The sequence below is a fragment of the Petromyzon marinus genome, chromosome 41 (assembly GCF_048934315.1).
Source record: "Petromyzon marinus isolate PM22_M1 ecotype Great Lakes invasive population chromosome 41, UKy_Petmar_22M1.pri1.0, whole genome shotgun sequence".
Lineage (NCBI taxonomy): Eukaryota > Metazoa > Chordata > Hyperoartia > Petromyzontiformes > Petromyzontidae > Petromyzon > Petromyzon marinus.
This window is the reverse complement of record NC_133707.1, coordinates 8,894,209-8,918,630: the sequence shown is the minus strand read 5'-3', so window position 1 is coordinate 8,918,630 and position 24,422 is coordinate 8,894,209. Positions and strand designations below refer to the sequence as shown.

General features: G+C 43.5%; 1 protein-coding gene across 6 annotated transcripts in view; it reads right to left on the bottom strand.

Annotated features, from left to right (window-relative positions):
- Window positions 1-390: 390 nt before the first annotated feature.
- Window positions 391-24,422, bottom strand: part of LOC116950939 (PDZ and LIM domain protein 3-like) — a 129,808-nt gene continuing 105,776 nt past the window's right edge. For all 6 annotated transcript variants that reach the window (XM_032969132.2, XM_032969130.2, XM_032969134.2 and 3 more), the window contains 3 exons: window positions 17,246-17,442; window positions 9,828-9,948; window positions 391-7,158 (listed from right to left, as the gene is read on the bottom strand). In XM_032969132.2, the coding sequence (XP_032825023.1) occupies window positions 6,969-7,158; window positions 9,828-9,948; window positions 17,246-17,442 (508 nt within the window). In that variant the 3' untranslated portion in view covers window positions 391-6,968. The remainder of the gene's footprint in view (window positions 7,159-9,827; window positions 9,949-17,245; window positions 17,443-24,422) is intronic.

Sequence of the window (24,422 nt, the reverse complement as noted above, 5' to 3'; positions counted from 1 at the left end):
TTATTCAAAGAGCTGTATAACTATAAAGTGAATACTCGGTTGATATACCTGTGTAATGTGTAGACCTCTACTGGTATTTTCCCTTATATATTGTAAAAATAGGTCACAATTATAAAATTGTTATCAAATGTGTGCCATGATGAGCAGAAATGAGGGTTACATTGCCAGTTGGTTTCATTGAGACTGTTGCACAATATAAAATGCGAAACATCACATTGGTGTGGTTTACCCAGCTCAGACCTCGTTGGTTACTGGGAGAAGTAATGTGAATGGCTCTAAACCCAGAGGCTTTAATTATTAATTATATATAAATACATTTCTTATTGAACACACAATTGGCAAAGCCAGAATAAAACGAACAATGAAGACCACATCATATAAAAAAACAAATCACAAATTAAACACTTTATTGCATGTGATGGTGTACAAGTCGTAAGCTTTGCAGAATTATACCCATACATATTCAACAAAACCAATGCCGAATGTGTAGTCGTAGGTGCAGAAATTTCAACAGAGCACTTGGTTCAATTTAAATATCCCATGACACACTGTCTCAATGAGCAATATTGTTTACTTATATCAATTCGCATTTATCGCTGATCAATAATCTTAAACTCAAGTTTGTGAACTGGGAAAATAACTTTAAGAATTTTATTTCACCTCAGCCTTTTAAGCACACATTTATAAATCGTCCATAAAGGATTCTGGTTCACAAGCTGTACACTGTTGTCATTTACCAGCATGTTTGTGAGAAGCCCGCTTTTGGGCCACAGGTCTTAATTTTCTGGGTGGCCAATATTATGGACAGGATTGCTCAACTTAACAACCTAAAAAACAAACAAATGCTCTCAACAACTTAAAACAATAAAGGCAAAAAAGCTTATTTAAAAACAAAATCACCTGTTGTATTTTTCAACAATGGTTAACTCGGCTACTTATAAGTCAACTTGTAAACAGCAAGGCCCTATTAAAGACAAGCAAGAAGCTATGCAGGGCAATACATTAAGTGAGCCTCTCCTTTTTTCTCAATTAACAGTAGCATGTCAGAGAGCATAAATCTGCCCTTGCACAAGACAATCGTGCACGTGCACACACATACACAAACATGGGCCAATACATTTTAGAAACGTCCCAACATGTCGGTTTCACTAAAATTGTGGGTGGAGACCAACCGCATTAACTGGAATAACTTACGGTTCGGATAACCACATTTTTGCGATTGCCAAACGGGTCATCTTGGCGTCTCCATAAATGAAACTTGTGATTTTTTAGAATTCACCTGTCATCATGCTCAGAGAAATCAAGATCGAGTACTGATGAACGGCATGCACGTGCGGACACGTGGAACATCGTGAAAACAACAACAACAACACCCTTGAAAGTTTGGCAGAAACTGGTGTGGCAACCGACATTTGTGAGTAGCTATTTAAGTCCAGCACAGGACAAGAGAGGGCGAGCAGGGCCGGAACTGTGGGCCTTGCTTAAGAACGTCAAGCAAAATAATATTACAGATGGAATCACATTTGTCACACTGTATCATTTCCATTGTGATATTTTAAAAAAAAGTATAAATGAACATGATAATCGCATTTAAATAAAATCACCAATTGAATCCAAAATCCCTTGATCGGGTTTTCTGTCGAACAAAAATCTCAGAGAGCCGTGTCTTGCAAAATGCTCACAAACCGCTCTGAAGAGTATTCGTGACGGCATGTCAGGCGAAGTGTAAAACGGCATTTGGCTTATTTGCAAACTATGGAAATGTGGCAAGGTCTTCATCATTAACAACAATATATTGCCAGATTGATGCATGGCAGGCAATTGGTGAAAACATAGATATGCCACATGGTCTTGGGCTAAATTAATTCACAAGCATACATTATTTCTAATAATTAATCATTGATCTTGAAGTTTACTTTTGGACTTTTACACGAATCTCAAATAGAGGTACAGTGAGGGAAAAAGTATTTGATCCCCTGCTGATTTTGTACGTTTGCCCACTGACAAAGAAATTATGTCTATAATTTTAATGGTAGGTTTATTTGAACAGTGAGAGACAGAATAACAACAACAAAATCCAGAAAAACGCATGTCAAAAATGTTATAAATTGATTTGCATTTTAATGAGGGAAATAAGTATTTGACCCCCTCTCAATCAGAAAGATTTCTGGCTCCCAGGTGTCTTTTATACAGGTAACGAGCTGAGATTAGGAACACACTCTTAAAGGGAGTGTTCCTAATCTCAGCTTGTTACCTGTCCACAGAAGCAATCAATCAATCAGATTCCAAAATCTCCACCATGGCCAAGACCAAAGAGCTCTCCAAGGCTGTCAGGGACAAGATTGTAGACCTACACAAGGCTGGAATGGGCTACAAGACCATTGCCAAGCAGCTTGGTGAGAAGGTGACAACAGTTGGTGCGATTATTCGTAAATGGAAGAAACACAAAAAAACTGTCAATCTCCCTCGGCCTGGGGCTCCATGCAAGATCTCACCTCGTGGAGTTGCAATGATCATGAGAACGGTGACGAATCAGCCCAGAACTACACGGGAGGATCTTGTCAATGATTTCAAGGCAGCTGGGACCATAGTCACCAAGAAAACAATTGGTAACACACTGCGCTGTGAAGAACTGAAATCCTGCAGCACCCGCAAGGCCCCCCTGCTCAAGAAAGCATATATACATGCCCATCTGAAGTTTGCCAATGAACATCTGAATTCATAATAAAGGTTTTTGGGTTAGATCGCGTTTATTTATAAATGTGTCGTAACCCTCCACCACCCGACACGGCCAATCAGCAAAAAAAGAGTGTCACGTTGACAAAAGACAAATAATTCACTACTTTAGCCTTTTTTTTATTTGTCTTTTGTCAACGTGACACTTTTTTTGCTGATTGGCCATGTCGGGTGGTGGAGGGTTACGACACATTTATAAATAAACGCGATCTAACCCAAAAACCTTTATTATGAATAATATTGGTCGCGAAAGCCTACGTGTTAAACTGAACATCTGAATGTTTCAGAGGATAACTGGGTGAAAGTTTTGTGGTCAGATGAGACCAAAATAGAGCTCTTTGGCATCAAATCAACTCGCCGTGTTTGGAGGAGGAGGAATGCTGCCTATGACTCCAAGAACACCATCCCCACCGTCAAACATTGAGGTGGAAACATTATGCTTTGGGGGTGTTTTTCTAAGGGGACAGGACAACTTCACCACATCAAAGGGACGATGGACGGGGCCATGTACCGTCAAATCTTGGGTGAGAACCTCCTTCCCTCAGCCAGGGCATTGAAAATGGGTCGTGGATGGGTATTCCAGCATGACAATGACCCAAAACACACGGCCAAGGCAACAAAGGAGTGGCTCAAGAAGAAGCACAATAAGGTCCTGGAGTGGCCTAGCCAGTCTCCAGACCTTAATCCCATCGAAAATCTGTGGAGGGAGTTGAAGGTTCGAGTTACCAAACGTCAGCCTCGAAACCTTAATGACTTGGAGAAGATAGGTGAGTGGGACAAAATCCCTGCTGAGATGTGTGCAAACCTGGTGGCCAACTACAAGACACGTCTGACCTCTGTGATTGCCAACAAGGGTTTTGCCACCAAGTACTAAGTCATGTTTTGCAGAGGGGTCAAATACTTATTTCCCTCATTAAAATGCAAATCAATTTATAACATTTCTGACATGAATTTTACCGGATTTTTTGTTGTTATTCTGTCTCTCACTGTTCAAATAAACCTACCATTAAAATTCTAGACTGATCATTTCTTTGTCAGTGGGCAAACATACAAAATCAGCTGGGGATCAAATACTTTTTTCCCTCACTGTATATGAAAAAGTTTTTGCCAAAACATTATAGAATTTAATATTTTTAATAGGATGTCTTTCAAAAGTGTCGAACGGAACTAGCCATGAATTGGAAAAAGCACATATACAGTATATACACACACAAATGCACACATATGCTGGGTGGTCAAAAGGCTTTAGGCAAATAATGAAAAGTAGGCACGAGAAAAGTTTATTTTGATGGCAAAACTTTGCGAGCGAATCATTACATTCAACGCGATTGTTATTGTGCACGTGAACAATCAATCGACTTGTGTGCAAGGTGCCGTGTGGGTGCCGTCACCCGCGGAGACGCTGATGACTTGGGGGAGGCCTTCACCCGCCACTGGATTGACGATTTTCTGACGATGAATATTTCTGAGCAGTGACGCTGGCCGTTGCGATCGTTGTAAAAGTAAAAATGGGGCTTTGCGCACGAATCTGTTTAGAGTGACTGCTAGGTTGGTGGCAGTGGTGGAAGAAGTTCTCTGCTGTGTAGGATGTAGCGTGCCAACGGCCGATAAGTGAAAATGTTGCGTCTATCCTCAACATGCAATCATACATCCTTTTGGGCACCCTGTATTAAACAAAGTAAACTCATCTAGCGCATCACTTTAGTAAAGCTTGCACTACGTTAAATTTGGAATAAAAAGCCAGCCTTGCTCTAAGACATTGCAAGGCACGATGGTCAATACATATTTTTGATAGAGATACATTAAACAATGTAAGAAGCACTTTAAGGAAGCCTTGATTTTAAAAAAATAATCACAAAATAATGCAAGAGCATCCATTAATTCCATTGATGTGACTGCTTAAATATAGTATAATTAATGTCGTGGCATTGTTTTATGTTGTCAATGTAAAGGTCTGACTGGTTAACAACAATAAAAGCACAATTTGGGAAGCAGACGACTGCAATTTCAAGCTAAAAGCCGAACTTTTTTATATTTGGTGCAACAGAAGCATGCATGGTTCTAATTAAGCAACACACGCTTATATTGCACTGGTGGAGGCAGAGAGTAAAATAGTGTACAAGCACACTACATCAGATATAAGCACATATGACCTTTATCCCAACGGGTGTGGTTATATCCAACTTCTACCATATGACCATGTGTATTTTAAAGCAAAAGGTGGTATTGTGTCTCACGATCCAGCAGGTCTTTGTGAACAACATGTCTATAACCGGACACAAGTTTGGGGCGGGGGGTGGGGGACATGTCTTTACTTTCCATAGCGTCAAATAATCCGGATAATGCAGTATTAAATTGTGCCTGACCTATCGCACGCTGAGCATTGAATGCCAGTCTCTAGCGTGTGATCAACTCCACTCTGATGAATGCACACAGCCTGTGTTTGATATCAAGTTCACATGGCTGCCTTTCTTAAAACCAAGCAAAACATCAAAACGGCGCGGAAGAAAGGCTCTTTTTGTGCCGCCGAAACCAAGTAAAACTCTCCTCTCCATGACCGCAGTGTGAAATTTGCGCGCAGGGGGTAAGTCATGTCTCGAGCATGTCTGGCAGATCCAGATTCACCCTAACCTGACCGTGACCCAATACCGTGGCTTAATCGTGGTGAGAAATATGATAGTCCGTGCTATTTGTGAACAAAAATGTAGATCATTCTATTAAAAACAGCGCGTTTAATGAACTGTGAAATCTCAAAATATTCACGCAGGGCACAACATGAGGATATCCTTCGGATTTATATACCAGCGTTTTATTATTATTATTGATGTTATTAACGATGTTTTAGCGTGACATGCAGTGTTTAATGCATTTCTTATGACAGGCTTTGCCTCAGTTACAGTGCTGTTTTTCCATCACTTAATAACACTCCGAGTATTAAAACATAAACACTTTCCAGTTGTATAGACTGGCAGTCGGCTTGTCGTAGTAACATTGTCAAAAAGATCATTCCTTTTCGGTAAACATCCTCGAACTAAGTTGGAACGAGCATTCGAATTGGGCTTTAAAAACTGACAGGAGGGCGGAAACGAAATGAGCTTGTGATGCGATGCATAGATCTTGAATCATCCCTAGGCTAGAGTTTTCCCCTTACGATCCGTTTATGAGCACATTGTATATTTATATTTAGAGGCACTTTTCTCTCTAAAATGTTTCGTAGCTTAAAATCAGAGTAACCTATGAGCTAGTCTAAAAAAATACATCTCATAGCACAGGCTACGGTACAGATAATACAACGACTTAGAAAACCTCAATTAATTTCGATTATTTCATCGTTGCACAGGATCACTCCGCAAGGCCCCCATCTGTAAAAGCTCAACAGAACCTCAACCTCTGCTCTTTTTTAATATATAAAGAAACTTGAACCAAACTACCACTGTTTCTATAGGAAGACCCAAAAGACCCGATAACAGATGTCATAACTCTTACAGCATTTGTACAGCAAACTTTGGGAATTACATATAGCGTCTTTCCATGAGGGCAGGGTGAATAGAGGCATATGTGGGAGTATGTGTGTGCAGACACAAAGACAAAGATTCCCCACGTAGCCTTCAACAGGCCGTTGGGGCAAGTGTGTTAGAGAGCATTAATGAAGGCCGGCACAATGCAAGAGGGAGTGGTGTGGCCACCCTTTAGTCATTTTGGTGCTGATGTTTACACACTGCACCAGGTACTCATTTAAGACTGAGCCAACCCAGGGGTTAAGCTAATCACGACTAATAATGACTCGCCACGGCCGTCAGCCGAACTGGGGCCGCGACGTTCATAGCTCAGCACGCTGACTACCACTCTCGTCGCTTGTGGGGGAGACAAAGGCGGCCGGGCACGGCGGTGACCACACCACGCCCTTTTTATGCGCCGCGCCGGCCTTTACGCAAATGCACGCACGTCGTACGTGGCCAACCGTGCCAACCGGCGCTCCTCGCTAACGGCACCTGTCCCGAGGGGTCTGCCTGGCTAATTAGGGCGGTGGGTGAAGGAGAGTCGTTGTCTTTGTTCGCGTGCGCGTGTGCGTGCGTGTGCACGTGCGCGTGTGTGTTGCCTGTACACGTGCGCGTGCGTGTGCACGTGCGCGTGGGTGTACACGTGTGCGTGTGCACGTGTGCACGCACGCTCGGCAAAATGGCACGCTGGCGCTCGTGCGCCATCGTTGCGGTGCACGGCCTCGGCGCCGCTCAATTGTTGGGGAACACGGCCACCACCTCGTAGCCCTCGGGGGGCTTGACGCGCGCCCGCGCGTGCACCTCGCAGTACATGTCGCCCTCCACGAAGAAGTACCCCTTCTGCTTGAGGCAGGCGCCGCAGTCGGCGCACACGAAGCATTCCGGGTGGCGTAACTGGTCTCGAACCTTCACCACCGTGCCCCTGCGGGGGGACGAGGAGGGCGAAAGGGCGCGGCAGTGGGTGACGAGCGAGCGAGCGAGCGATGCTGTAACCGTCGGTGGAGTGGAGTGGAGTGGCGCGGTAATGCAGCGGTTAGCGCACTGCGCTGTGAACCTGGCAAGTCTGAGTTTGATTGCCAGCCATGGTTAACTTGGGTGGTCATATCTGAATCTAAAACAATACTAATTTTTTTTCATTTTACCAGCTAAGGCCCACTGAGCTACACAGTTCTTTTTCAAAAGCGACCTGGCCACAAATGATAGCTCAACGAAGTGGCTTATCACGTGGAAATTTCTAGCAGCCAAATACTCTGAACGCGTGTTTCTAAATGTGGAGGGAAACCCCGGAGGACCTGGAGATAAACCCACGTGACCACGGGGAGAACACGCAAACTCCAAATATACAGCAGGCATCAGGATCGGGATCAAACCCACGACCTCCTGTGTACCAGATGAGGGAGTTAACATCTCGCCTCCGTCGTTCCTGGGCCTATGTTGAAAGACATATGTTGTGTGTCTCTCTCTGTGTGTCTGTATGTCTCTCTCTGCTTGTGGGTCTGTCTGTGTGTCTCCGTGTCTGTGTTTTGTCTCTCTCTCAAATTTAGTTCTACCTGATGACGGTAGCTGGTGTTGCAATCGAAACTTCGTACTTTATTATTTAATTTATTTTCTTTCTACGTGACTTTACCGAAAGAACCAAAGAGTAATTCCTGCAGTCACGAAAGCTCAAATCAAGTAGCCAAAATTCGTTGTTTTTTTTACTTTTAGCGCAGCCTGCGTTTGTCATTTTCGTATATATATTTTTTATTCTTCACAAAAGTTTTTTTCGCACACTTAAAATCGATTTATGAAAGTATTGGGTGTTTTTTTTTTTACTTAAGAGAAGCAGAGAAGGGAAATGAGATGGGAAAGAAAAATAAACAAATAACACAGAGAAACGATCTCCAAGATAAATTGAAAACCCTGAGGTCTACCTTGCAGAATATTTGAATTCCTACCGGAACCCTAAATTGCAGGAGAAAATTGCAGGAGATTTTAATTCATATACGATGTAGAAGGGCATTTTGAAAGAAAAAAGCGAGAGAATTTCACGTGTCTGGCAAAAGACAGAGACGAGATAAGAGACAGAGATACAGACCGAGAGATGACGCACGTACGCACGCACGCACGGACACAGAGATGGAATCACAACCGAGGATGAATGGAGAGAAATGGATTCAAGAGCAGTGAGAGAAAAGAGCCAGCCAGACAGACCGACAGAGAGGCAAGGCTGAAACCGGGACAGCTGTAGAAATAGGTCTGTGTTGTAGTAAACTTTACGGTGTGCCCAATGTACATCTGTTTCTACCTTGTGTGTAATTGCTTCCTTGTCAGAATGGGAGCCAGGCAGACTGCACATGGGACCCAGTGTGACACTTGTACACGGGAAAGTGTTTGAAGGACGGGCAAATGGGACGGATGGAAGGAAATTACAGAAAGTAGAAAATAAAAATTAAATCCCCTCGGCATGCCTGACGGGATCTTTAAAGCAAATGTAATGGCTTACCATTGTAACGATCATTCCAGACCCATATGTGGTTACAAAAACACCTTTAAAAAAATCACGACCCTTTTAACTATTCGAATTATTAAAATGAAGTCTATAAAAAATAATGGAATTGTAGTTTAAGAGGTTTTTGCAAGATAAAAAAGGCTTTTTTTTCCAGCAGGCCATTATAAAAATTGTTAAAATAGTTCAGGCTTTTTTCAGGAGGTCACGTGCAATGGAACATAAAATGGCAGACGCACACTTGGCCTTTTACGGCTGTGTTGTTACTCTTGGTCAAAGATGGGGTCCCTTTAAAGGATCGCACACCGTTTTCTTCCTGTTTCTTTCCACGATCCCGCACAAACTGGCAATGGGTTCAAGCAACGACGCTTCGGCGTGGCTGCCCTCCTGGTAACGTTAAAGCTCCCCCACCCCCCCCCCCCCCCCCCCCCATATCTGTGAGGCTCACCGAGGGCACACGGTAAGCCATCAACCTCCCACTTACATAACCATGACCATTCACTCCCGGGCCCCAGCCACATATTGAGTGGCTTCCTGGTATGGCGTTCTGACATTGGCCTCGCATGTTGCTCAAAGGCCCTGCCTGACCCCACTCTGCAATCCCCACTCACTACCCAGGTAGTCCTGCCCTTTGACCCGAACCATGAGTGGAGCATGAGGCCAGGACATTTTAAACTGGGCACAAAATCCAGATTTTTTTTTCTTAAAAAAATCCTTCGCGACACCGGGGACAGCCTTTCTGTATCTGAAATTTCCCCAGCCAGACCACAGCAGTTGGTGACTTGATCATGACGTGGGTAGCGACATATATATTGCAGCAACACACAACAACGCAGGCAATCTCTCTAGTTACACTTAACACACCGCTTGATTGTGAGTGCATTTACCAAACCATTGTCAATGCACTGCTGGATAAAGGTGTCACCATGCGTTAGCAATCGTGGGGGTCATGTGACCATACTCCACCTGGCTGTTAAGTGCAGATTGCTGAAGGATGGAGTTACAAGAGTGGTTCAGATATTGTGTGTTTTAATGTTGAACTTTTTTCGCACTGTACGCTGCGAAACCGCGCTAATTACGAGGTGCGGAGTGTCACGACTTACACAATGCCAGCGTCGCAGCGTCCACAGATTGGCAGCTTCTGTGCCGGCGGGGAGATGGGTCCCAGCTTATTGTTGGGGGCCCTCACTGTACGGGTGCCCGTTGGCCTCTCGGGCTTATCGCCTGTTCACACGACGACAACAACAACAACAACAACAAAGACACCAACAGGAGCCATTTGCGCTCATTAGTGCTGCGTTCCCATGAGCACTGGGAAGTGCATTGGCTCGGTTCCATGACAGCTGAACCTGGGCCTACTTTTCCGGGCGCCCTTCCCGTGTCGTTTTCACCCGGGCTGACCTCTATAAACAAACCAACAATGACCAGGCTTGGTGAAGTATGGTCGAACAACCCTGCCATCGGGGCCGAGTGAGGCTTAGGCAACGACATGGGGAGGCCTGCGTGGTGATGGCGATGATGCCCACTACCAGTCACGACGTCACAGGGTCAACACGAGAAGGGGACAACGTGCACCCTGACATCAATCACCGAGTTCACATTTGGGGGCCATGTTAGTCTGAAAACCACGTGGCAGAAAATGGCAAAATTATAATTTAACTTGGATTTGGATAATAAAATCTAATAATCATGAGAGATAGCCGTGGCTTGAGAAGCCTTCATCCAGCAGTGTGTTTACTATGGCAATTTACGATGATGATGATGATATGAAGTCTATATCTACCTAGGAAAGCCTCATGATTCTCAATACCTTTTTTTCTTTAAAATAATTCCTCTTTTGAGTTATTTAATTCAGCCTGACTCAGCTCCACGAGGCAAAATTTAAGAGACGTATTAATTGATTGGCAAGAGGCAACCCACTCCTTCCAAAGAAGGGAGGAACGTCTTCTAGTATTCACTGAGATACATTCTATTGAAGTGACTCCAATTAGTGGCGTCTCCTGACATAATTTGTCTCCCTGTTGATTGACGCAGTTCAGAGAGGGCATTCTGTCGTCCCACTCCGTGAATTCCAATGGCACAACTGGCTGGTATATAATTTGCGAGGGGAAAAAAACAACAACAAAAAGAGGTAAACCTGGGCAACTCAAGTTTGTAATTGTAATTTTACAAGTTATTTACAACTCTTGGATCTAGGCAGTGTTTTGCAAAAGAGGAGGGAGGCCAAATTATGTGGCACACCACGTAGCAAAGTACGAGAAAAGTACATTCGAAACAATGTTATTCCAGTATTCTTAGTTACAACTCTTCGTGAATCTACTGCTGGATGAAGGCCCCCTCCCCCCGCCCCCCATGGAGATTGTGTGACCATACTTCACCACGCTGATTCGTGTGAGGATAGGAGGAGGACACGAAACCGGTCGAGATATCACACATCACTGACATTAACCATGGTCGGTGGGTGGGTTCATCGTACAGTGTGCTAACCACTGTGCCACCAATCCAGACACAACAGTGCTGTATCGTAATTCATCCTCGGCAGCAGCAGCAGCAGCAGCAGCCATGGTCAATCCACTGCTGGACATAGGCCTCTATCCATCCGCCACCATCTCTCACGATCGTACAATGTAACGTTTTATAACGCGCGCAGGTAAATCGTTGCGTGCACGAGTAACTTGCGTCACGGTCTTGTTTCTAGCGGTACAGTCGAGTGCTTGGCAGCCTGTGAGGGTAATGTGTGCCCAGGCAATAAATTCACTTCATTAATGTTCGAGGCACATGGCACCATATTAGTACATGTTTATAAAATGCTTTAGTGCTGTGCGGAAACATGTTTGCACGTACAGGTATCTATTGCTTCAAGCGTGTGCAGAGAAGTTAAAAACGTTATTAAGCCGCGTCATCTACAAAATAACATAAATTTCCTGCAGGCAAATGCTAATGCTTGAACTTTTAATAATTTAGCGTGCGATTGAAATACTAGGTGGTGCAGTGGTTAGTCCATTGTGCTACGTGGGTTGTTTGACCATCACGAATATATAACAATAACAAATCAGTGGTTTGCGTCCCCAGCAACCTAAGTATAAAATATGGCCACGGATAACATCAGTGGTAAATGATATCTGAACCAGTCCTGGTCCACCGTGTTACCAGTCCATACTGACCAGCGAGGTATGACCTAACAACTCCCCACGACTAAGAAATACATTCAGAAGTGAATTGACAGGGGGCTGTAAATCGTTATTTCTATTTATGAATATATTTTAGGGGTCCAATCAGTCCATCATCCTTCAGAGGTGAATAAAATACGTACCACTTTGTGCCAATTAAACGCTGTCTATTCTATGGAGAGACTGGCTCCTGCCAAGGGAATGTGAAATTGGCTCAAGGACCCCATTGAAAGAAGGAGATTTGCTGAGAATGTTGTTTTTATAAACATTTTCAGATTAAGAAAATGTAGAGAAAATTAATCTTACAAAAATGATCTTGCAATTTCCGAATATGGTTATTTAAAAATGTGGGACCAATGGAAACTCCTGGGATATATGGGGAACGTTTAGGAGGATATCATTTAAAATGCTGAGTTTCTTTCATGCTTTTACTTGACGTGTTTTTATTTTTATGAATATAAATTAAAATCCAGACATGACTTGTACGTCCAGTTTTACTCCTTAAGGTTAAATTCAAGTTTAAAAAATCAAATTACACGAGTCAAACAAACCTTTTCAAGAATTTGTGCAACTATAACAGAATTTGAAAGTGCATAGAGTTGGTATGCATTTGGGAACATTGGACATTATTCTAAGATTAAAATGCAATGTTAAAGTTTAAGAACTTTCCTTTTCTCTTCTCATTTATATGGATATCACCGTATATAACATTTTATAAGAGACCCACGGGATTCATTAAAGTGGTGAGATTTAAAATATATCTTTGTTCTCTGTATTGAAAAGTGGTATTTACTTTTACCCAATGACATACCATTTCATAAAGTTATATACGAATCCACACGTATATATGTGCTTGATACATTTATAGTTATATGTTCGAATTGTTCTTTAGCCTAACAAGTTCTCACCGAGACTATACTTTTTCAGGGACAGTGTCCAGAGAAAGCCCAATTCGTACAAGTAGACAATACTCCAACGCCTAAAATGTAGGGATGTGGCCTACTTGATGCCCTGCGTCCTGCAGGCATACAAACAAAATAACATTCATTACAAAAAATAATGTAAGGTTTCGTGCAAATGCCTATGACTAAATCGGATCTCAGAAGCTGCCTGGGTCTACCAGGTCTTGTAGGCTAGTACTGCAAGGTGACCAGGACATTACATGAGAGCAATCGAAACTTGAATCCATCTGTGCGGAGCTTTGAGTGTTAACTCTCAGGTGTGCGGGGGTTTCTACGGTTATTCTTCTCTCGTCCCGCAAGCCAAACAATTATGAATGGCAAGGCCAAACATTCCGATGCAGGACCCTCCTTAAAAGGAGACTTTAGTCTCAGTAACGTCTCTCTGGGTAAATAAATGGCATTATAGTCGTATTGTTTATCTTCATAATCCTGGGGCTAACTCAGTTCATCATCATCATCATTATTTTCCCCGGGTCGGTAAAAGAGGTACCACCCCAGCGAGGCTAGACCACTTTTTTTAGAAGCAGACACGAAAGGTATTGTTATTAAAGCCTGACCAGATTTAGGTCCAGGAATAATTTCACGAGAAGATGCATAAGGTTTATCATTTACAGTGAGGGAAAAAAATATTTTATCCCCTGATGATTTTGTACGTTTGCCCACTGACAAAGAAATGATCAGTCTATAATTTTAATTGTAGGTTTATTTGAACAATGAGAGACAGAATAACAACAAAAAAATCCAGTAAAACGCATGTCAAAAATGTTATAAATTGATTTGCATTTCAATGAGGGAAATAAGTATTTGACCCCTCTGCAAAACATGACTTAGTACTTGGTGGCAAAACCATTGTTGGCAATCACAGAGGTCAGACGTTTCTTGTAGTTGGCCACCAGGTTTGCACACATCTCAGGAGGGATTTTGTCCCACTCCTCTTTGCAGATCTTCTCCAAGTCATTAAGGTTTCGAGGCTGACGTTTGGCAACTCGAACCTTCAGCTCCCTCCACAGATTTTCAATGGGATTAAGGTCTGGAGACTGGCTAGGCAACTCCAGGACCTTAATGTGCTTCTTCTTGAGCCACTCCTTTGTTGCCTTGGCCGTGTGTTTTGGGTCATTGTCATGCTGGAATACCCATCCACGACCCATTTTCAATGCCCTGGCTGAGGGAAGGAGGTTCTCACCCAAGATTTGACAGTACATGGCCCCGTCCATCATCCCTTTGGTGCGGTGAAGTTGTCCTGCCCCTTAGCAGAAAAACACCCCCAAAGCATAATGTTTCCACCTCCATGTTTGACAGTGGGGATGGTGTTCTTGGGGTCATAGGCAGCATTCCTCCTCCTCCAAACATGGCGAGTTGAGTTCATGCCAAAGAGCTCCATTTTGGTCTCATCTGACCACAACACTTTCACTCAGTTGTCCTCTGAAACATTCAGATGTTCATTGGCAAACTTCAGACGGGCATGTATATGTGCTTTCTTGAGCAGGGGGACCTTGCGGGCGCTGCAGGATTTCAGTCCTTCACGACGTAGTGTGTTACCAATTGTTTTCTTGGTGACTTTGGTCCCAGCTGCCTTGAGATCATTGACAAGATCCTCCCGTGTAGTTCTGGGCTGATTCCTCACCGTTCTCATGATCATTGCAACTCCACGAGGTGAGATCTTGCATGGAGCCCCAGGCCGAGGGAGATTGACAGTTCTTTTGTGTTTCTTCCATTTGCGAATAATCGCACCAACTGTTGTCACCTTCTCACCAAGCTGCTTGGCAATGGTCTTGTAGCCCATTCCAGCCTTGTGTAGGTCTACAATCTTGTCCCTGACATCCTTGGAGAGCTCTTTGGTCTTGGCCATGGTGGAGAATTTGGAATCTGATTGATTGATTGCTTCTGTGGACAGGCGTCTTTTATACAGGTAACAAGCTGAGATCAGGAGCACTCCCTTTAAGAGTGTGCTCCTAATCTCAGCTCGTTACCTGTATAAAAGACACCTGGGAGCCAGAAATCTTTCTGATTGAGAGGGGGTCAAATACTTATTTCCCTCATTAAAATGCAAATCAATTTATAACATTTTTGACATGCGTTTTTCTGGATTTTTTTGGTTGTTATTCTGTCTCTCACTGTTCAAATAAACCTACCATTAAAATTATAGAATGATAATTTCTTTGTCAGTGGGCAAACGTACAAAATCAGCAGGGGATCAAATACTTTGTTCCCTCACTGTAGTTGCCATAGCTGCTGCTACCACTATAACTGCTATTGATTTTGCTGCTGTTGTTATATCTGCTGTAGTTGCCATAGCTGCTGCTACCACTGTAGCTGCTATTGATTTTGCTGCTGCTGTTGTTATATCTGCTGTAGTTGTCATAGCTGCTGCTACCACTGTAGCTGCTATTGATTTTGCTGCTGCTGTTGTTATATCTGCTGTAGTTGCCATTGATGATGCTACCACTATAGCTGCTGCTATTGATTTTGCTGCTGCTGTTGTTATATCTGATGAGGTTGTCATAGCTGCTGCTACCACTATAGCTGCTATTGATTTTGCTGCTGCTGCTGTTGTTATATCTGCTGTAGTTGTTATAGCTGCTGCTACCACTGTAGCTGCTATTGATTTTGCTGCTGCTGTTGTTATATCTGCTGTAGTTGCCATTGATGATGCTACCATTATAGCTGCTGCTATTGATTTTGCTGCTGCTGCTGCTGTTATATCTGCTGTCGTTGCCATAGCTGATGCTACCACTATAACTGCTATTGATTTTGCTGCTGCTGTTGTTATATCTGCTGTAGTTGTCATAGCTGCTGCTACCACTAAGTCATGTTTTGCAGAGGGGTCAAATACTTATTTCCCTCATTAAAATGCAAATCAATTTATAACATTTTTGACATGCGTTTTCTGGATTTTCTTGTTGTTATTCTGTCTCTCATTGTTCAAATAAACCTACCATTAAAATTATAGACTGATCATTTCTTTGTCAGTGGGCAAACGTACAAAATCAGCAAGGGATCAAATACTTTTTTCCCTCACTGTAGACACAATGTTGTGCAAGTTATTACACGCTGTCAAATGCATTTAGGGGGCCAGGTTAAATCTAATTCAATCGAAACTTTGAAGCTCAAAGCGCACTTCCGTAACAGTTCTGCAGTAAGCACGCTCAGTGGTATCTCTCCGTAGTTAATTTGTCGAGTTTACGTGTGCTTTGAAAATAATTGACCAGATTCAGCGAACCACCTCGGGATAAAAAATTTCCTTTAAAAGAAAAGAAAATGCACTCCTTCCATGCAATGCACGGGACCAACAAACTGGTATGCCGCATCTGCGAGAGACATTCCTTTGAATGGCACTCTGCGGGCCCTGCCCTTCTGCTCAGGCTTTCTCTTCCGACGGTCTGACGTGACCCCTGCATACCACGCTCTGCCATCGGCAGGAAACAAGCTGTCAAGCCAATTAGGGTCAATCAGTTTTCCGTCTGCGTGAGCCAGTGAGCGGGGGGGGGGCAGGAGCCATCGCGCTTTCTGGACTGATGCCCTCGGACAATCCAACGGTGCAAGGGGAGCATTGTTTAAAAAAAAAAAATACACTGCCAATTTTTTTTTCCTATGCAGCATGCACATTTCGGTAAATTAAATGCTTCTAATCAAGGTGGGCTGACTACCCAAGACGGTCGCAGCCTAGTCCACTGGTCGCTGTACAAACAATGCGTGACACTAAATTCGTGTTTTTTTCCCCCAGCTCTGAGAAATAAACACCATTTGCTTGACTCTCATGTGAAGAATGTTACGTTCTGTGGTAGAGAATATGTTGAAGGTGCTGTCCGCCAGCCGTGTGGACAAGAGGTCCCTTGGAGTAATCTCAGAGGTGGCTCAGCAGTATCCACTTCTGCGGGCTGTCCTTTTACTCAAAGGGTCACACAGCTCCGTGAGAGATCCAAATGGATTAATTTTTCTCATTGCATAACATCAACGGCATCAATGGAATACAACAGGGAATAAACCCCTGTATGATAATGATCACAAGTGAGTCGCCACCCAGATAATATTCCAGAATCCTTTAGGTCATGGCACAGCACTCTGGCTCAACCACTATGTGGCCCTCTGCTACCCAGCCACCTCTTAATCGATGTTTACCGCAACTCACTCCGATCAAATCACCCAGAATGCACCCAATCTCATCAGATCTCTGAAGCCAAGCCGGGTTGAGCCTCGATTGCGAGCGAGCACAATGTAAAGTCGCGTAAATAGAAAACAAAACAAAAAATGTAAATGAAATAAAAAATAAAATACAATTAAAATTTCAATAATAAAAATAAAATAAAAAGAATCAATCGAAAATAATAAAACGCCGTCGCCCTCACCGCGCGGACGCTGCGGCGCACGGCGGGAAGTGCGAACGCTCACCGTTGTACTCCAGCATGTCCTGCAGGAAGCGGAAGGACGTCGACTGCTTGGGCTGGCTCTCCACCTCGGTGATGTCGAGCAGCATCTTGTAGACGTCCGACTCCGTGTCGACCTCGCCGCCGCTGCTGCCGGAGCCGGCGCGCCGGGCGGCGCCGACCGCGGCCGCCGCCGTCGCCACCGCCCTCTGCGCCTCGTTGCTGCGGAGAAAACCCCGGTCGTGAACTTTGGGTCGAACCGAACGGAAAGCTCTCCTGAGACACGGGTCGCAACTCGGTGCGGTGGGGAGCGCAGTTTGTGTTCTAAGCTAAATGAACGCGGCCTCCAGATTTGGCGCGGTTGGCTACGTACGGTGTCGAAAAAGTTCAACACGCGTACGTGCGTACAACGCAACTTCACACGGTACAATGCAAAGGGGGTGCAGTTGCGTTTTAATTTAAATGAACACATCTTTACAACATCCAATCACAATGCAATTTGGATGCATATTGCATCCAAATGTTACCGCATTTCAAGATGCTGTACAGAAGTATGGGGCATAGTGAGAGGCAGTCGATGTTAGGTCTCTGAGGGAATAGGCCTCTATCTGAGTATACGAGCATCTATGTTAATATTTCGGTCTCTATGTAAGTGTATGGGTACGTATGTAGGTGTGTGGGTCTCTACGCGAGTTTATACAATGCAATATTCACTTGCAAAGAGTCTAAATGCTACCTCATCTCAAGTCAAGACGCTGCGCAGAAGCATTGGGTATATTTATTTTATCGAGAGAGGTGGTCAGGCAGAGGAAAATGTAAACATTTTGAGCTCTGGTCTTGATCAGGCACTGATGGCTGAGGGAAGGGATTTCCAGACTATAAACTAAACTATTTCTTTTATTTTACCAGGTAGGGCCCACTGAGCTATGTAGCTCTTTTTCACAAGCGAGCTAGCCACAAATAATAGCCCAACGAAATTGGCTTATCACGTGGAAATTTACACCAGCCAAAGACTCTAAACGCACGTTTCTAAATGCTGAGGGAAAAAAAAAACGAGGGCCTGGAGAAAAATCCACGCGATCACAGGGAGAACATGCAGACTCCAAATATATCGGCGTTAGGGGTTGGGATCGAACCCAAGACTTCCTGTATACCAGGCGAGGTAGTTAGAATCTCGCCGCCGTGGCGTCCCAGACTATGAAGGCGAACGAGGAAAATCGGCTTTGATTGAAAGCCCCGATAGCAGGAATGGGGATTGTGAGGACGGGGAATCGAACGATGAGGGGAGAGGTAACGCAAGGGGTGAGTGACTCCTGGAACACAGAGACGAGGAGTACAATTAATGGGAATTATTGTTGTTTTTTTGGTCTAACGTCTTCACATGCATACGTAAATACTAACTGGTGGAAACCATTCAAGGCAGTCTTCAAATCACCTCGATTTGCGGTCACTTGTAGCAAAGATGAAGTGTAATGACTGTAAACTCGCGTGCCTTGCATCGACCTAAATTCCTAAGTCATAATTTGCAAATAACAAGCAACCTAAACTGTAATAATCGTGTATGCTCTGGGATACTGTACAAAAGTACACACTGCCCTACTTTTGAAAATTAAACATGGTTTTTAATATTCACCAGACTATGCTTTGGTAAGTTAAACACACGAACTTCTAGGTAAAGGCAAGACACAAAACTTTACATCTGTCTAAATCATCCATGCTCTCGCTCTTCCCCATATATATACAAACATGAATAGTTGCACACAAGCAAGCGACATTAATTAAAAGAAAAACCAACGCAGCATATTTTCCAAACTTTTTTGGCCCAGCATCAGAGTGGCCAATGCCCAACAGCTGATTATTTTCCTTTAAAACACCAAAGATGGATCTGATAACCCACCAACGGTAAAGGAATGCATGTTTTTTTTTTTAGACAGGGCCAGACATAGCCATCCACAGCTGCCGGGACAGGAATGACAAACACCGCCAGGCCCTCTCCGTAGAGCAGCCCCCTGGATCTCAAGGCTGGAAAATGCTGAATAACTTCCAAGTGCGGCAGCCGCTCTCCCGCGTCTGCAGTGGCCACAGTGGCGGCTGGGACACGGCAATTTTCCAAATGCGGTTCCAAGACTTGGGAAAGCACTCTGCCAAGATGCGTCAAAGGGAGCTTCGAGCGTTGCAATCTTTCAGACCAAATTTTTTCAAGCTACTGATATCCGCTGTTGTGTTTTCCTAAGGATTTATACAACTAACTTGTCGTACCACATTGCAACTAACTTGATTGTTGTGCTGTAAAAATAATACTTTGATAATATTCTGCCCTTTTTCAGTCCACTGCTGGTTGAAGGCCTCCCCATGTATGAAAAGTTGAACGTCTTTTGCACTGTACGTAGTCAACAGTGCTAATCGGAGGTGTGGGGGAAGGACAACAAACTAAACAAAAAAACTGTTCTAAAGAAAAGTTTTCAATCCAGATGATTTAAAAGTGCATAGCTCCAGTGGCTTCCTAATATCGGAAGGAAGAGTGTTCCAGTCGGCCACAGAAGCACATCTGAAAGCGCGCGATGCAGTCACTGTCTGTTTGATGGGCAGCCAAAAGCCGTGCACCCATGCCATGTCAGTTGTGGGTGGGATGGTCAGTGTGGGTTGGTGACTGGCAAGGACAATACAATCATACACGTTGGATTTACAGAACATCTAAATACAATTGCATCCTAAAACATTGTGCAAAATAGTGGGACGTGCATCACAGGGAACGGAAGGACTATACACTGTATACCTTTTTGATAAATTATTGTTTTTATATGAATGTAATAATTCTACGTAAATTTTAGCTGAGATGTGTTTTTATATTTAGTTTCCACTTCATTTTGAGTTTTAAAAATGAGATTGTTATGCGGATGATACGCCAATTTTCATTCCATAATTTAATTGGCGCTACATACCTGATCTTGATTTGAAGCTTTCGTGACTCAGGAATCCATACGCTCTGGTTCTTTCAGTAAATCACGTTGATAGAAAATGTATAGATCATGACGTTTCGATCGCAACACAAGCAACCGTCATCAGGTGAAACAAACACATCAGGAGAACTGCTGACGTATACCTGCTTTGTGTTTGTTGGATTGACCGTGGCTGATGGTGACAATGATGGCAAACTATTATTTGGGAAGCTCCTAAGAAACCACGACCATGCCAACTTTTAACTTCGGCTTAAAATTCTGAACCTTCGATCGTGAAATCAGTTCTCCTGCTGTTGAATCTTTTCGCGTCAAGAACACAAGTGATGCTTTTAACTGCCGCTGAACCATTCTCTCCCAGAACAATAAATCAAATCCAAGGTCACGGAAATATCTGCACGGCGCTCTGCCGCTGCAGCGGTACGTTCAGTTCGGTGGGAGGCACGTCTCTGCCCGATGTGAAAGGGTTTAAACGCAGAGGCATGCCAATGGCATGAGTGTGTGGAAAGCACCTTGGCAGCACGTGGCGCGCTGTTGGGATCAAGTCACGCAGACATAATAGCAGTATAGCAGCCCTACAAGTCCTATAAAAAGACTCTTGCTCACTGGAGGCAGGTAGCCAATGAACGTGGCATCTCTGCTGAAAAGTTCCGTCGCTTTCAGTAAAACGTTCATCTGCGGGGCACCGAAGAGGTAACTCGAAGACACCCGGGCATCGATGGGAAAGCGAGCCAGTGGCTTGGCCACATTCATGTTGTAAGATAGGTTATGTTTTAAAATAATAATAAAAATTTAATACCGTAAGAACCACGAGTGGGCCGAGAGCGCCAACACTAATCACATTAATGAGAGCAAGAACTTCTGCGAAAATCACTTGCATAGCCCCTTCTTGGAAATACTGGGGGTTCCCTGCTCGTAAAATGGGAACTCTGTGTGGTTTAGCCTAACAGAACCCTTGTTCCATTCCCAAATTCATTAGCATCCCAGCCACATTTAACAGACTCTGCCGCTACCCGTGCAAGCGGCGTTGTGCGAGTACATTTGGCGTGCCGCACGTAGTGAGACAACTGACAAACAAGCATGGCGAGTTGGGGTGACAAGTTGGTGCCACGAATCTGAAAGGTTACATGGCTCTAAGCTTGTACGATGCCACCATTCACTAGTTCACAAACACACGCAGGTAGGCGTTGGACAATGTCCACCGTATAAATGGAGGGACCACAAATCCTGGTGGTGACGTACATTACCGTAAACATCCAACAACAAATAACCTCCCCTTTCATTAAGCTTTAAATTGCCAAGAAACCGTTAAAATGATCGAATTATTTACGTTACGTATTTGTAAATCATACTGCCTTAAAAGGACAAATATATAGCGGGCAACATTTTGGGCAATGGCCATTTTTTATACATCGCTCATGAATCAATTCTTCATTGCAAAACATTTACGTGCTCGGAAAAAGGGCCATTTCCCAAAGCGTCACCAATTAAAAAAAAAAATTGCTTTAATGCCACAGTGTTATTGACGAATGCGTAGAGTTTTTCGTTGTTGGTGTTTGTGTGTGCCGCTGCCACGCAGCACCGCCAAAATCATTAATTTCGGCTTTTATTACAGCATTCCAGTTTCAATCGCAGATCAACAGCACGAATATGAAGGCCAAGTTTCATAAACATTTTACCCTCTTGCTGCTAATACTTTTCCACGAACGGGGAATGCGTTTTCGTGAGGCAACTTCTGCTGCCAAAATGTCGATTCCCTTTATTTCCGAAAATGTGCAAAAGTTTTATTACGGGAAGATATGAGCGAGGGTTGCTGTAAGAACCGAGTGCATTGGGGGAGTACACCAGTCCCCTGGGCCCTGTTAATAACACTGTGATAGCGTTTTCAAATGTACGTACAGTACATCCGTCAAACATTACAGAGGCCTTGAATATTCGGTAATGCGCGCTCATGTTGAAGAAGGGCACTGAGAGGCAAGCAGTGTCATTTACAGCAATGTCAAGACGGCAAGTGGGAAGAGGGCCGCAAATTGCAATTGAACCGTTAATTGTCACGCCCCAGTAAACATGGCACGTAGGGCGCTCGCTCCACGGTTCCAAGGACACGTCAAAGTTGGCCCAACATTGGCACGTGCGCCGGCACGACTGCGTACATGTTCGCAGCCGTGACGAATCGCTCTGCGATGTGTATTCGGGTTGTGCCGTGCGTTCGTCATGATGTCCGACGTTTCACGCCACGTGCTGAGGGGCTTCTTCAGGACCACATCAGAGAGCTTAGCTAATCTTGCAAAAATTGCACCGCTTGCAAAACTTGGTTTTTGGCACACGGATTATTATTGATTGTTTTTTATTGCCCAGAAAAGCCTCACTGACTGTCGAGTTTCATTTAGTTCATAGTTCCATTTATTTGGTATAGCCCTGTGAGGCATTCGGTAGTTCCATTTATTTGGTATAGCCCTGGGAGCCATTCGGGTCTTGAATCGGGTGCAACCGCAACAAACAAAAAACAAAAACATGAACAAGAAAACATCTTAAAGTGATTATGTGATGGTGCAAACAGAAAATCCAGGAAAAAAACCATCAAAATATTCCCAAAATAGCACCGTACACCAACGCTGTGTGCAGAAATCCTAGTGGGATGCAAGTCAAACAACAAAAACAAAAACCACAAGACAACTAAGATTTGGGCCATCAGTCTAACTCTGTACTACAATAAACAAAAACATGGCCAAAACAAAAAAAAACTTTTCGAAATCACCAAAATAAAAGCCATAAATGCAATGTAACAGTGATCATAGGGACTGTGACCGAATTTTTAACAATAAACTATATAAATAACATATAACACCAAACCCTAGAGCCATATTTTAGGCCACTGAATAGCAGTGGCAGCTAGGGGTGTACAACTCCTCTAGAGCAGTTTTAAGTGAAGATCTCATAGGTAGTGATTCAAGTTGCAGTTTATTGGCAATAGCATTCCAGACCCTAGGGGCATCAATAGCAAAGGCCCTTCCTCCGGTTTTTTGTACGGCGATAGGGAATGTGAAGCTGGTAAATGAGCGAAGACCTGAGGTCAAATGTGTTCTTTGAAACAGAGAGGAGATCCAGTAGGTAGTCTGCGGATTTTTTTGTAAGTACATCGTGAATAAATAAGATCTGGTGCACAAGCCGTCGAACATTAAGAGATGTTAAGTTTGACCCAATGTAGCGATCACAGTGGTGAGTCCTATATGGGCAGTTCAATGCAAATCTTAAGGCCGAGTGATAGATGGAATCAAGCTTCTTCAGTACAGTACTTGGGGCTGATTTATACACGATGTCACAGTAGTCAAGTAGAGGCGGTATGGTAGCATTTATCAATTCCAAACGGAACATTGGGGGGAAGCAGTGCTTGTGTCGATACAGAAAACCAATTTTTATTTTTGTCTTTTTACCAATATAATCAATGTGATCTTCAAAATTCAGTTTTGAATCCAGGATGACCCCAAGATACTTATAGATCTTGACTTGCTCTATTCGATAATTATTTAAGGAATGTAATTTCAAAAAGGATCCCATGTGTGTGCTTGACCGATTTATTAAAGCAAATTTGCTTGTACACAGAAACCAATAATAATACTTTCAATATAATGTCGCATCCTTCATGGCAACAGCATCCCATAACGCTGTACATTAATTATATATAAAGACCAAACTATATATAAGGGCCACACGTGTGACGCGAAAGAAGCTCAACACACACACGTACATACAAAGGAAATGAAAACCCTACTACTACCAAGCAAAATAAAAAAATGAATAAATAAATTAAGAAATGGCACCAAAACAAAAAGGACAAAACAATCAAAAGAGTTATCAAAACAAAAAAAGTACTCAGAAAAAAACCAATGCGTACAAGGGGGATAATGCTCACCCTACTTACTGAACTGCCTCCTGGTATAAGCAAGGCAATTCTTTGCATTTGCTTTGACCTTTAGCACCAGGTGATGTCAGGAAAAAAGTTTAAAATCAGTGTGTACTAACCCTACTGTGACATTTGGGTTCAAGAACATGGCGGAGGACGACAAACACTGCACAAAAAGAAATAAGCAAGGAGAGATGATGCACACTTGAAATTACGTTGAGAGACAGAAAGAGGAACACGTGGATTAGAGAAGGCACGCAGGTACTACCGTTGCCTGTTCACATTCCTCACCCTGGTCTACAAATCCCGTCATGGTCTTGCCCACACCATACCTTGCCACG